This window comes from Typha latifolia, chromosome 6, assembly GCF_019914945.1.
Source record: "Typha latifolia isolate L0001 chromosome 6, TyphaL0001v2, whole genome shotgun sequence".
Taxonomy (NCBI): Eukaryota; Viridiplantae; Streptophyta; class Magnoliopsida; order Poales; family Typhaceae; genus Typha; species Typha latifolia.
In genome coordinates, this window is record NC_133091.1 from 641,359 (window position 1) to 656,411 (window position 15,053).

At 39.1% G+C, this 15,053-nt stretch overlaps 3 protein-coding genes across 8 annotated transcripts; 2 read left to right on the forward strand and 1 right to left on the reverse strand.

The window, feature by feature from the left end:
- The first annotated feature begins 73 nt into the window (after positions 1-73).
- LOC140790275 (uncharacterized) lies at positions 74-10,569 on the forward strand. 6 transcript variants are annotated; one of them, XR_012109360.1, is made up of 11 exons: positions 74-319; positions 1,458-1,557; positions 2,111-3,294; positions 3,946-4,858; positions 5,901-6,419; positions 6,515-6,792; positions 7,323-7,418; positions 7,541-7,666; positions 8,258-9,986; positions 10,217-10,398; positions 10,510-10,569. XR_012109360.1 is itself a non-coding variant. In XM_073140269.1 (10 exons), the coding sequence occupies exons 1-10, from the start codon at positions 203-205 to the stop codon at positions 10,267-10,269; spliced, it is 5,115 nt and encodes a 1,704-aa protein (XP_072996370.1). In that variant the 5' UTR covers positions 74-202; the 3' UTR covers positions 10,270-10,569. The 6 variants fall into 6 exon arrangements, 5 of the variants coding, with proteins under 5 accessions (XP_072996370.1, XP_072996371.1, XP_072996372.1 ...); XM_073140269.1 differs by having other exon boundaries at positions 10,217-10,569; XM_073140270.1 differs by having other exon boundaries at positions 7,326-7,418; positions 10,217-10,569.
- A 1,249-nt stretch (positions 10,570-11,818) lies between these two features.
- On the forward strand, positions 11,819-13,858 carry LOC140791121 (cation/H(+) antiporter 20-like). The gene is made up of 3 exons (XM_073141524.1): positions 11,819-12,004; positions 12,549-13,547; positions 13,631-13,858. The coding sequence occupies exons 1-3, from the start codon at positions 11,819-11,821 to the stop codon at positions 13,856-13,858; spliced, it is 1,413 nt and encodes a 470-aa protein (XP_072997625.1).
- Positions 13,859-14,022: 164 nt separating this feature from the next.
- Positions 14,023-14,625, reverse strand: LOC140791131 (uncharacterized). The gene has a single exon (XM_073141536.1). It carries the CDS (start codon positions 14,591-14,593, stop codon positions 14,225-14,227), a length of 369 nt encoding a protein of 122 aa, XP_072997637.1. The 5' UTR covers positions 14,594-14,625; the 3' UTR covers positions 14,023-14,224.
- Between the last annotated feature and the right edge of the window lie 428 nt (positions 14,626-15,053).

A 15,053-nucleotide genomic window follows, 5' to 3' on the forward strand; every position in this document is an offset into this window, starting at 1 on the left:
GATGCCAACGAGAACGAAAGGACGGCCTCCGAAATTTCAGAAAAGCGCGAGGTTAAAAAGGTCATTTAATATACGAGTATATTATACCTCAGTCTTACATCCGGCGCTCTGTTTCCTTCCATTTCAGGCGATCCTTAAGCAAGTTCATAAACTTACGGCTCTTTCGTTCGGGGACCAGAATCGCCGGCGCCGGCAGGAAGCCATGGCCGGAAGAGACGTGCTCCGCGCCGCCGCGTCTGGTAACCCTAGCACCAGGGCAGGACCTAAAACGCCTCAAATTCGGGAAGAAGGGGAGCTCTCCTCCGGCGAGGAAGATGCGGTAGGGTTTCTTTGGTACTTCTTTTTTGTCACTCTTTGATGATTTAGGCTTCTGAATCGATCGATAACAGAGATTTCGTAGAAGCTTCAACTTGTCTACAAGAATCTTTGTTTTTGGCCTACTTTGGTTATTCGTGCGTCTCCTTTCCAACTTCGATCTAGCTATGTGAATTGTTTCTTACTTTTAGTATAGTTTTGACTGATTATATATTGTGTCGATTTTTCATTGAAAAAGATAATTGTGTCGATTAAATATAAGTCTTGTTCGTAATGTCATAGACTTATATCCGTTATATATCTGGCTAGATAGTTTTCACTCAAGTCTATGTGAGAATAATGGTCAATAGGGGGGTAGAAATCTGATTTATTGGCGGCAAATAAGAACTCAGTCAAGTTTTATGTGGGAAATCTGAAAAATGATGAGCCAATTTGAATGTTATAGCTGAAGGTGAAATTTAATTCGCAAAGCATTTGTGTTCCTTAACTAAAATTTTGCTAGGAACAGTTGAAATGGTATTTTTTAATCATATTTGATTTAGGTGTGATATCTTTTCTCTTTGAAACCTCGTTTCCTCTTGCACTTCGTTCTTCCTTTAGTATGATTTAGTTAAATTTTCAAGTGAAAGGTGTATTAGATATTTGGATTCTATCTGAAGACCACTACTGTAGCACATTTGTTCTACAATTATTGGATAGTAATAGCCTTATTTATGGCATGACAACTGTCTTCATGTTGAGAAGACCACATTCTTCAACAATCTCCATGGTTCTGATAATTTATATGTATTCTGTGACCGCAGCATGTACTGTTCTCCTTCTCTTCACATGTACTTTTTTAGATGAATTATAGGGTGTGTAGGAGCAATGTCTGTCTTGGATTCTTTTGTCATTTTGTTTGTATGAACTATTTTTTATGCATAGCCACTTGTAACTTTCCTTTATGATGGGAACTTTTCTCTTCATGTTTTGGCAAATGATTCTCTTGTCGTATTCCTATTTGTTATATTTTTCAAGATATCTTTTTTCCCTATTTGTCTTGATTTTTCTGATTCATGATTTGGGTGATACAAATATGGAAATCTTCATATCAGGAGTTTCTGCAATTTTTCATTTTCTAATCACTTGTTCACTTTTAACAGGACCTGCCTATTCAGTCAATTGCTCCCTATGATAGCACAACATCCTCTGAACCTTGCCATATACCTCTGGGGAGCAATCTTTCGAGAAGTTCCAAAATAGGTGGGTTCTTTACTACTTGCAAACAGAAATTGTTATGTTATGCCATAGACAGGGAAATACTTTTGCTTCTGATTGGTTTTTAGAATTTTGAAAATTTTAAAAACTCTTGTCTTCCCATGTATTGTTGCCACGTGAAACTTTGGACCCACAAAAGTTTGGGAAATATACGAGCAACTTGTTCACTATGGTCTTTGTTAGACATATGCCCAACCATGATAGCCCATTCTCATGTAATTATTCTCTCTGTGGTTTCTCTTGGAAGCATTTCAAGGAGTTACCAGCGACATGTGATCCCCATTTATAAATCCAGTTAGCTCTCATTAATTATCCAAATTTGGATTCCCAGAATGGTGCAATATCTTATTTCATAAATGCATGTGATGCTTATCTTTGGTGAGCTATTTGGCATTCTTTCGTTCTTTGGTTTGAACATCAAATTATAATTATTGAGGATTTTTTTTATCTAATCTCATTCATTTCTGACATGAGACAGTCATTCTTTGAATACTCTTCTATCCAACTTTTGGACTTAATCACTATTTTATTATTCCAGGTAGTAGTTCTAGCCTTGCTAATGTGCACGTTCAGAAATCAGCTCCACAAAATTACAGTAAAAGCCTTAGGATGAAACAGGTGCCATTCATGGCCAACAACAATCGAACACTTAATTGGCAGAAAAAAGTTTCAGATGATAACCTTGTAATTAGTTTTTCAGATGACGAGAGTGGGAGTGACTCTGAAAAGTCAAAGCAGGAGGAGTCTGTAGAAAAGAATGATTTTGCAGTTAGTACAGATACACATAAATTGCCTATTACATCATCACAGATGCAAAGAAAAGTACAAATTCATGAGACCCAACATATGAATAGTCAGATTTCTAAACAAGGATTTGTAAAGCATGCATCCACTTCATCTACCACCAGAAATCTAGGGACCCATATCAGGAGAGCAGGAGCTTCCACAACTACAATGGATCCTCGTAATCAAAGACATACTACTTCGAAGAAGGCATCACCATGCCTGGTGGATGGGAATGCTCATAATGTGACTTTGGCAGTTAACAGGTTGGAAAATTTACGCAATGAAATTGCTCTACGAGAAAGTGAATTAAAAGTTCAGAAGAAGTCTATGGCAGTTAGTAGGGAACGGAGTATAGATTCAAATTCTGATCAGTCAGGGCAGCATAGTGAGAAGTTAAGCTCTGAGGCAGCTAATATTAGCCGAACTGTGCCAACTAAGACTGTTGAATTGGCACCTGATAGCCGACCTTTGAAACGCTTGAGGCTTGAACACCATATTTACAAGAATCAATGTTCTGACGATCAGTTACAATTACCAGTAACTTTCACCAAATCTATGACGGGGAATAGTAAGCAATCTATAGAGAGAGGTAGTTATCATGACAACAGAAGTGAGATGAGCTGCCATGGGAATGATTTGCAGAAGCTTTTAGCTAGAACTAATTCAAGAAGCGATAACCAACATGACCGAGCTACTAAGAATGTCCTGTTATCATCTACAGTACAGAATGCAGGAGCAGAAGATAATGTCACTTTAATGCCTAGTAGTGAGTTTCTCTCCTACAAAGTCCATGATACTGAGATGCCCTTTGAAAAGGAGAACAGTAGCATGGTTGCTGAAGAGTGTGCTCAGACTATGGAGGAGGGTATGCCAGTTGATTCTTCTAATTTGCTGAATCAAACTTCATGTTTGATGGAAATTGTAAATGGCGTGGAGGTTAGGTCTCTATGTATTGCTATAGCTTTTATTTCAGACATTCATTTGTTTTCATCTTTTGTTCATATCTGGTTACCTGATTTTTTAAGATAAGCTTTTAATATAATCTAATATCATAAGGAAAATTGTTCCAATTAGTTTCACTCGATGATATTTGGAATTGGATATTTATATATGGGTATAATGCTTAACTGGATTCTATTTTAGCCTGATGTTCTTTTGTGGGTTTATGGTTTTATGCTTCAGCTTTGTAAAATAGTTAACTGATGTGATTAATTCTATGACTTTTTTTTTTCCTTTTTTGACAGTATTTGTTCAATATATAAGTTAGTGTGCTTTTGATCAGGCATGTGTTAACTCATGTTCTCCTTGACTTGATGGTCGTATGCATGTTAATTCAAGTCCTCAATATTTCCAGATGATTCTAGCTTGTATATTTTTTTTCTCTACATCCTCATTATGTTTTCAGCATGATCTCTTTAAGAAAGTTTATGCACTCCATAATCTTCTGTAGTACACCATACCTGGTAGTAACTAAGGTAGCATACTTTATATTAATTAAGGATAACTATTTTTGTAGTTTTTAAATACAAAAATACATGGTGTTGCTTTTGGAATATACTCTTTTGACATGTTTAAGGATCTCTACAGAATGCAAACCTCTTGACTTATGATGGTCAGATGGGCAACCCAGGGCAAGGAAGCATGCGTTTGAAATCTTTGTTGGAGATAGAGGACCTGCAAGACAAGGAACTGGAAGAGGCTCAAGAGTTCAGGCGCAAGTGTGAACTTGAAGAAAGACGAGCACTAAAAGTTTATCGTAAAGCACAGAAAGCTTTAGTTGAGGCCAATGAGAGGTGTGCCATTCTTTATAGGAAAAGAGAATTGTATTCTGCTGGACTTCATGGATTAATAATGGAGAGTTCTAGTTCACCGTGGCCTTCCAGTTGGCATAGTCATAGTGAAACTTTGTCAGATTCTTTAAAGTATATTCCTAGAGCTAGCCAGGATTTTCTTTCATTATTGGACCATAAGATACCTGCTGACAATCAGATGTTAGAACAACTGGGTGATAAGTCTAAAGGACAATGTATAGATGAAGCTCCTCATCAGCTGACTGGTGGGCATGAGTCTGCATCTGGGCACTGCTATGACCCTGCTATTAGCACATCAGATCCTAAAGATATAAGTGATACATATGGTGCTTGTGCTCCTCCCAAGAATAGCAATATGTTGATAGACGATGTTGAAGAAAATTTTCCTTTTAGTATGACTGAATCAAGACCAGCCTCTCATACAAATTATGAGAATCATGTAAAAGAAACTGCAGATATGGTTGTTGACAGAAATGGATTGCCTCCCAGACACACTAGAATGGACTATGAGCTATTGGAAGCTTCGTTGAGGTCTGAATTAGTCGCAAGATTTGGTAAGAGAGCATCATCTAAAAATATTGATTTGAATCACATGGGACACCTTGCTGGTAAAGTAGCTGAGAGAGAACATGACAAAGTTAAGCAGCGAATGCAGGGAGCACAGGCAAACTTGATCACAACATCTGGAGGTACTTTTATTCTCAGATACAAACCATTCCCTTTTAGATGTATCCTGTAGCTTGTTCTGCAAAACTCATGTGACTTTCCAGATTTATATAATCCTGATTCTTTGTGATGTTTGGTGACTTTGGTCATCTTCCTGATTTGCTAGTTTCTGCAGATCATCTGCTCCCTGTTTACAAGTTCAGTTTCTTGTAAACCAGTTCTCATGCAATAATATAAGCAAATTCTTTGTCATATTAGAATCGAAATTATTCTTTGACCTGGTGTGCTTCAAACTCAAGTTGGAGATTGTTTAAAAACTTCTTATGTATTGAATTAGATGCATGTACTCCTTTTTAGTGGCTTTGCAGTTCAGTAGACACTTACTGCAGTGGTCACTGGCCAGATGGTGGTTCCCATCACCTACCTTCATAGTTTTACTATATCTTATTAATATAATGTCATCATTTCACTCTTCAGCTACTAGTGCCTCGGTAAGAGGCAAGAGGCATTGATTTTGTTTCTCATTCTTGATAAAATTAGCAGATTTGTGACTTGTAAGGATAGCAGCCAATATCTTGTTTAAGATTTAGGACTCAATATTGATAGGGTTTTTCAAATCTAATGTCTACTGAATCTTAAATGTCTTAATTTGTTGGGTGGAACCAAACCATTATATGGGTAATGTAGTTTGTGGCTGATGACGATGATGTGGTTAAATAAATTATTCTCATAAAAGAGTTTCAGCAAAATTAAAGAATTTTTAATGGAGTAAACGTTGAATTACTGCTTGAGGGTGAAATGCTTACTTAAATGCTAATTTATGATGATGTAAAGCTTGATATGCTACTGAGTGATGAAAACCTTCCTCTTGGTATAAATAATATTCTTTTTTTTACCACATCATTATTTGCAAAAAGTATATTGGTAGTCACCAACTCACCATGTTTTTTTGTTCAGCATTTTGTTCTCTAAACTTTATTATTTACCTTTTATATGCTTTGTGGACTTTGTTTGTTGTTCTTTAATGTTAGTTATATGATGGTTGTCCCGGCAATTTTGTTAAAGGTACAATGGAGCCCGGAAGTGACATCAACCAGCTTTCTGGTCAATCTCATGGTGATAGTGTTCCTTCGAAGGATGATGGCTGTCACAAGGTTGTAGAACCTGAAGTAAACAACTTTTCTCCTAAAGAATCTAGCTTGCCATCTTGCAGAAACATGCCCACGTTACCTTCTTCAGTTCTGCAAAGTGTATCCAAAAACCTTAGATGGATATTTCCAGATTTTTGTTGTGGATATACTACTTCTATAGATAAGGATTACAGGTCAAGAGATGTGATGTGTGAATCCATGGTTAGTGTGCCCGATGTTATACAAGATCATGCTGAAAGGTGTAATACTAGTTGTTCTATAGCTGGCAACATTGGCTCTGATACAATGGACCTTGTGATTGATCCATTCTGGCCCTTCTGCATTTTTGAACTCCGAGGAAAATGTAATGACGAAGAATGTACATGGCAGCATGCTAAAAGATGCAGTTGGAGAAAATTGAAAGAAAACAGTCACTCGATCACCTCTGCTTCAGGTATGCCTTTTCCTGTAGTTTTGTTCACCGAACTAGAAAAATCAGTTGCTATAAACCTTTCTGGTGAAAGCTGTTAATTTAATATAATAATGCAGGGCGGCTTTGTTTCAGTCTTTTTCAACACCTTCTTCCTGTACCTACATATCATATTGGTTTAAGTCTTATAAAAGCTGATTCATACTTATCGCGCTCCGTGCTGTCTGGCAGTATCTGCCAATATTGGCAAAGGGGGTTTTGCGCTTCCTTCCCTTTACCCTTTTCTGTTCGAAGAATTCTACCATTAGATGCACCATTCTTACAAGCTGGTAATGGTTCCGTTGCAGATTATAATTGGAACAAGCATTTGTTATATAGAAGCCAGGATGCAACAATGGTATGTTAAGATTAAAAGTATACAGATGACATTATATTTTTGTTTTGTGATTTTGGACACTGTGCTATATGAATATGTCATCAAGTGGTCCACTAATGTCCATATTATTTTAATATGTGTCAGTATTGACAGGAAAATATGTTTTTTGCCTTTATTCTTTTAGCAATAGGTGTTAAATTTCTCTTGTTTTCCTTTGCTGCATGTGCTATATTTGTGATACTCAATTGATGTGTTTATCAGCTTTTGTTACCCGATGGATGTCACCAAGTCAAATGTTTTCTTGATTTACTGATACACTATATTGAGAGTGAGCTTGAAGTTCCACTGTGATAATTTGCAATAATGTTTTCCTGTTTCTATCAATTACTTGGCCTTTCTTTCCCTGCTTGACAAAATTTATACTCATTACAAATTTATATCCAAATGACAAAGCTGCTGCAAGGTTTACAGCATCTTCTTATGTATTACTCTCATATGGTTGGACACTAATTAATTTTCTTTAACCTAATGCTTTCATTTTGTTGCTGTAGAAGAAACCTTTACAAGGGTTACCTGATTCTGAACAATCCTTAGAATTGGCACTTGAATTGTCCTGTCAGAAGGTGTGTCAACCGGAGAGGAAGAAGGTAATTATCTATATGTACTTTGTCAGTTCCTCATTAACTCATTTAACCTGAGGATAAGTTAAAGTGTGTGATGCCAGAAAGTTAATGGTTCTTAACTTCTATTATCAAAATGTTTTTTGTAGGCTCTTTTTCTCTTAGCGCGAGCCATTGAGACCAATCCTAATTCTGTACTCCTTTGGGTTATCTATCTACACATTTACTATCGAAAAGAGAAAGGCATCGCAAAAGAAGACATGTTCCTCGATGCGGTAGACTGTTGTTTTCTTCTTAGTTTTTCTGCACTTACATTTTTCATCGGTCATCCCATCATTTCTTTTTTTCTTCCATATTTCTGAGATTATAGAAACTAAGCATGGCTCATGGTTTGACTTGTCCCCTCATGTCATGCCTACCAATCTGTTTTTTTTTTCCCTGTTGGTGAAAGTCTTATGGTTATTTGAGATTCATTAGAAGTTCATGCAGGACTTCTTATTAGTTCTTTTGTAAGTATTCACTAGGACTATGGTTCTTTAAGAGCTTTGTTCAGAGGAATTTCCAACTAGTACAGAAAAGTCCCTTCTGTATTGAACAACTTAATTCTGAAAACTGGAAACATGGTATCACTGGTTAAATTTCCAATTGCAAAGGAAGGACTGTTAGTAAAACAGTTACAAACGTTCTACGCATTGCTGACTGCATGTAGTGAAACAGAAGCTCAAGGAATAGGAAAGTAGATGTCCAAACTAGCCATGTAGTCCCTTCTGCATACTTTTATATTTTGCGCTCATAGACTTTGAAATAATGAAATTGCTTTTTTTACCATAGAATGTGATATCTGCTTGTATTTTTTTCCCTTGTAGGTGCGGCACAATAGATACTCTTACGAACTGTGGCTTATGTACATTAACAGTCGGTTTCACCTTGATTACCGATTGAACGCATACAGCGATGCATTGAGCATGCTCTGCCATATGACGGCGACTTCTGACAAAGAAATTAAAGATAAAAGTGCATTCATCTTAGACATTTTCTTACAGATGATTGGTTTTTTGTGCATGTGTGGCAGCGTAGATAAGGCTCTATCTCAAATCTATGGGCTTCTTCCAGCATCAAATGTTGAATGCTCTGGTGACAATTTGCTCACAACTGTTGTCTCTTGCTTGGTAATATCCGACAGGTGCATATTTTGGGTTTGTTGTATATATTTATCAATTTACAGGAAAATTCCAGAAGCAATTTTGGAACAGTTTGAATTAGAGAAAGATCTGCCATTTGGGATTGAATGGCCTTCAGCTGAATTAACAACTGATAATAAAGATCGGGCAATAGAACTATTAAGATATGCTGTTGATAAGGTGTCCTTAGATATTGACGAGGACTTAGCTAAAGCAGATCCTATGTCTCTGAGATCATCACATTTCCTTGCTGTTAGCCACATTAGTTGTGCAGCAGCACTTCAAGGCTTAAAATCTGCAGCAGACTTGTTGGTGAAGTACATGAGATTGTACCCAACCTGTACTGATGTTCTTCTCATTTCAGCTCGGTTGGGGGAAAATCATGGAGCAGATCTTGGTTTAGGAGGGTTTGAGGAGATGCTCTGTAATTGGCCTAAAGAAGTACAAGGCCTTCAACGTCTTTGGAATCAATATGCTGAACACGTGTTAGCAAATAAAAGAATTGATTTTGCTGAAAACTTGATGACCCGTTGGTTTCAGATGTTTGGGGAAGTTGGGGATGCCCAATGTAGAAACACAAAAGATGGGAGAAATAGTCTATATAGTTTCCCCAAAGATGATGGATCAACTAATTTGGACGATGACATATTTTGGTTTCTAAACTTTTCTCTATACAAAACACTGCAGAAAAATATATCAGAAGCTCAACTTGCTGTAGATAAGGCATTAAAGCTGGGCGGTCACAAATTTTACAAGTTCTGTTTAGGGGAGCATGCCGGATTTCATCTTTTGAGTGAAGGGTCTGCAAAGGATCTTCCAGGTCAAGTTATATTGGATCTTATTGGTGGTTACATTAGAGATCAACAAATTTTACCTTTGCTTGAGCCACTGTCGAGAAGGTACTACCAAAATATAAAAAAGAGTAGAATTAGGCAGTTGATTGATGAGAGTTTAGGTCCTGTTTCCACAGATTTTTCTCTGATTAATGATGTTCTTGAAGTCTGCTACGGTCCGTCACTTCTTCCTGAAAAGGTTAATCAACTCAAGGACATCGTTGATTTTGTGGACTCCATCATGGAAATTACACCATCAAACTATCAATTAGCTTTATCAGTGTATAAATTCACGTTAAGAAATTTATATGATGGTGGTGCTGCCTCCGAGGGTATGTTGTTTTGGGCAAGCTCTGTTTTAGTTAATTCAATCTTTCAGGCTATTCCTGTGGCGCCAGAACCAGTGTGGTTAGGAGCAGCTAATCTCTTGGGAAATTCAGGTGCTTCAGAAATCTCTGAAAGGTTCCATCAGCAGGCTGTATCAGTCTATCCTTTCTCTATCAAGTTGTGGCAGTCGTACTTGAATATCTCTAAGACTACTGGAAATTCAGAGAGTATCATGGAAGCTGCAAAAGAACGAGGTGTCAAACTCAACCTAATCATTCCGTAGCTTACGTAATCTTTCTTAGCTACAGTAGGCTCTCATGATACCATGATCTGATAGTGAACTTTTGTCTCGAGGCATGACAAGTGGTGTTTCGCTCTGTATGGGGAATTTGTTTTCTCACTTTTCTGTTATACTAGGAGCAGCTCAAAGATTTCAGTAAGTAATAACCAAGTTCTTTAAACACAGATAATTTTTGCTTCATAGGTCATGCAGGAGAAATCGAACAGTTTGCGGTGTTCACTTCAGCATATCAGTAATATGAAAGCCAAGGATATTGAATCCGTTCAGTAACAGACACACAATTTGTTACATTCCCTAGAGCTTTTTGACTGACATCATCATCCATACGCTTTTGAGCATGAATGTACATTTGACTCCAGGTGCAGGTATTGTGACCAGAAACTTACAGCTTCATCTTTTTCTTCTTCTTTCCTTCTTTTCCCCTTTCCAGCAGTGTACATTACATGTCAAAAGGACTACTTCTGTATTGCTTTCAGGGCAACTACTGCTGTTCCATCAACAGAAATGCTGAATATAGAGAGAGAAATTATCTTAAATCATTATACTCTTTCCTTGGCGTCAGCTTAAGTATTACATATCTACTGTGGATGTTGAACTTTCTGAGACCAAATCTGCTATATTTTCATGTGGTTCATATTGAATATAAGCATAATAATCGACCTTTCTCTTTGATAAAAATTTCCTATTACAGCTGCTGCGCACCAATAATAATAATAATTATAACAATGACCAATGAAATAATTTGTGGGTATGAAAGCAAAAGACAGTTCCTTGTGCATTCTCGTGTTATTATCATACGTGCTCACCTCCATTAATGCAAAAGCCACTTTTCCCATGAGAGAACAAACAATCTCGAGAATCTTCTCTGTATCTCCGCCAGCCTCTTCATTACCTAGTTTGTATTTATTTGCATATATCAATCTAATTGTGACATCGAAAAGAAAAAAAAAAGATTAAGAATACGACATATTGGTACTGCCCTCCTATCCACCATTGACAAGTAGGACCACTAAATCTACTTGACTATAAAAACATCCCAGATAAGACATCTCATTCCAATGATAATCTGGATCACCAAGTTAACTTCTGTGAACTTAACAGATATGTTTTGCCAACCCAAATCAGCATAAAAATTAGTTGTTGGACGATCCATAGCTAAATCCACTATTAAGAGACAAAACCTAATTTCCCAGTCATCAAAATCTTTTGGCCCTTTGCAAGCAAAAGAATTCCTTTGTGCATTCTCTTGTTTTATTGTCATACGTGCTCACCTCCTTATTGTCATATAAGCAAGAGAGGAGATCGATTTAACTAATACATCGGAAAAAGAAGAACATATGAAGAATATAACATATTGGAATTGCAAATTCCTCCTATCCACCATTGACAAGTCAGACCACTAAATCTACTTTAATATAAAGAAAACCCTGATAAAACGTCCCAGTCAACTGATAATTTGGGTCACAAAGTTAGCTTCTGTTAACTTAGCAAATATGTTTGTCAACTCAAATCAGCATAAAAAATATTTGTTGGACGATCCTTAGCTAGGGCAGCAGCATCCACTAGAGACAAAACCTATCACAGAGATCCAACTATTCATCTCATTTCCTTATTTTATCAATCAAAGGGCACGTTCTTCTCTTATGAAACAGACAAGCAAAAGAATACAACTCGACTGATCTTGAGTACTCCACTACCATTTAAGATAACTTTAATTTAATTCCTTTAGACTCTATAAATACTCACAACTCTCTACTTGCCGTAGCCATCAATGTTAAGATTAAGATGGCACGAGCTATCAATGTAACATCCATTAAGATCACATCGGATGGAGTTTGGCAGGGCGACAACCCTCTAAATTTTGCCCTTCCACTCCTCATAGTTCAAATTGCTTTAATTCTTCTCCTTAGCCGTACTCTGGCCTTTCTTTTGAAGCCTTTACGCCAGCCTAGAGTGGTTGCTGAGATTGTGGTATGCATCCAAATATCATCATGTTAGAACATTAGTTATGAGCTAATTAATCAAGTTATCTTTGGACAAAGAATTCCTATCTTGTTTCAATGGTTATATAGCATGCATGGGATGTTGTTCGATAGAGTTTTTGTTTATATTCTTCTCTTTCTTCGTGCATGTAAGAGATAGTACGTGTGTATATTACTATATATGTCTCTCTATATACAGGTTGGTATAAATTTACTCCAGTCTAGTGTATTTATTAATTTACACGTGATATATAATACAAAATATTAGAAGAATATGGATTTACGAGTCACAACGGGCCAAAACAAATGGATACATCACAAACACTAGTACATGACAGCCAATTACAACTCCCAAATCTCCCCATGCGCAGGGATTTCCTACAGAAGTGACGGCAGAGGATCTGCATGTTGATATAATTTTATCTACGTCCAAGCCTGGCTTAAATAGTTATTGCATGCACACTGATATTTACTTATTTGCCATCTCTCTCTCTCTCTCTCTCTCTCTCTCTCTCTCTCTCTCCCCCTCCTAGGGTGGAATAATACTGGGGCCATCTGCACTAGGCCGGAGCAAAACTTTCTCAAACACCATCTTCCCCTCATGGAGCTCTCCTATCCTCGACACGATCTCCGGCATCGGCCTCCTCTTCTTCCTCTTCCTCGTCGGCCTCGAGCTCGACGTCGCCTCCATCCGCCGCGCCGGCCGCAAAGGCTTCTCCATCGCATTATCCGGCATCCTCCTCCCCTTCCTCCTCGCCGTCGGCATCGCCTTCCTCTTCCAGAAGACGCTCCCCGACATCGCCGACGTAAACTTCTACGCGTTCCTCATTTTTATCGGCGTCGCCTTATCCATCACTGCCTTCCCCGTCCTCGCCCGCATCCTCGCGGAGCTCGGCCTCCTCAACACAACCATCGGAGACATCGCCATGTCAGCCGCCGCGTTCAATGACGTGGCGGCGTGGATTTTGCTCGCGCTCGCCGTCGCTCTCACCGGAAACAACCGCAAGTCACCCCTTACATCCCTATGGATTCTCCTAAGCGGAATTCTGTTTGTATTACTCATGATGGCTGTAGTTAAAAGAATACTAACTCGGATAGCCAACCGTGGAGTAGAAGAAGTCGGCGTTTGCTTCACACTAGTCGGCGTTCTATTAGCGGGTCTTGTAACGGACTTTATCGGGATCCACTCAATCTTCGGGGCGTTTGTTTTCGGGCTAATAATACCGAAGGAGGGTAATTTTGGAAACGTAATGTTCGAGAAGATCGAGAGCTTCGTCTCGGGTTTGATGCTTCCACTATATTTCGCGGCGAGTGGGATTCGGACGGACGTGGGGAAGATTAACGGAGCTAAATCGTGGGGTTTGGTCGCGCTCGTAACGGCGACGGCTTGCATTGGGAAAGTTCTGGGGACGTTTTGGGTGGCATCGTGGAGTGGTGACGTGGCGGGAAGAGAGGCTTTGGCTCTTGGGGTTTTGATGGCCACCAAAGGGCTCGTAGAGCTCGTCGTTCTAAACGTTGGCAAAGAGAAGAAGGTAATATATGCTGTCATTTTTGGAGGATTTTTCATTTCACACCCTATCTTTTAGATATATTACAATGTTTTGTATGTGTTTAGGTGCTCGACGATGAGACGTTTGCTATATTTGTCCTCATGGCGCTGTTTACGACCTTCATGACCACGCCAACTGTGATGGCCATCCATAAGCCCACCACCATGAACCATAACCACGGGGCCCAACCCAACCCTTCATTACCATCATCATCATCATCATCATCATCATCATCATCATCATCATCGAAGCCACATAAGGAGCTCCAAATGGTAACTTGTGTCCATGGCTAACCTCGTTGAGCCCATCCGGCCCAATAAGGCCCACTCCAAGCTCTATATCATGGGCGAGGACGCATGCCACGTGGCTGAGGATAAGAGGGTTGACGTGGTAATTTAAATGGCTTATCATAACGCACGAAGGAGAGGGTGGCATTTGTGTAATTTGCTCTGTATGATATGATAATATGACACCTCTTTTTTAGGTTTATCATGGAAAATGTATACTTGGATATGCTATTATCTTGTAAAATTATCGATAATAATAATAATAATAGAGGGTCCTTTCTGCTATCTCTACAATTTTCTTTTTTAAAAAAAAAAAACCTATACTAGTAATACGGCTCATCGAACGAACAAAATAGCTTTGGAACAGCAATCTCAAAGCCGGATTGGGTTTTCCGACTCGCCCAAGCCCACGGCCCGAATGAAGCAGGCTGAGACCCCGACCACTAACGCCGCGAAAAGCGGCGGCATCACGATGTCGACCGCCGACTTCCCGAAGAGCCGCGCGGGCACGCACACCACCTCGCCCGCAGGCCCATCCAACGGAACCCTAACGGCGCCGCCGCACGCGCGCGCGAATCTCGAGGACGGGGACACGGCCCACACGAAGGCAACTTCCGGGGCGAAAGATGACGCCACCACCGTCGCCGTCAAGAGCCCTGTCCAAGCGGCGGCATAGCGGAGCAGCGGCCTGTGGTGGAGGAGGACATCGCGGATCGCCGCCGTCAGGTGGGAGAGCTTCATGGATCGGATCTGAGTAGCGTTAAGGTTGGGTTGAGTTTGGAGGGAAGATGGCCAGTTGGAGATAGATATATATATATATATATATATAGGAGGGAGGTTCGAGAAGCAGCTGTGCAGTTGAGTAGGTGACCGAAGACGAGAAGAAGAGGAGAGAATCTAATATACGATTCCTCGGGTGTATGAAATGACGAAAAGGGCCTATTAAGTCTTAATAAAAGCTTTTGGTTGTTGTGAACGTTGTAACAGGAGAAATTCTGCACGACGATATAAAGCCCAGAAGCTTATTAGTTTGACCATACGGACTCGCTGCATTGTACTCGTGCATTTATATTAAAAATCGCTTTATTTTTTATTTTTTTTTATATTTTAAAATTTTTCAAACCGGTCGCAAATCGTTAATTTTTCTAAACAAATTAACGAAGCACACTTAAAATTTTCAAATATTAAATAGCGGGTTGAA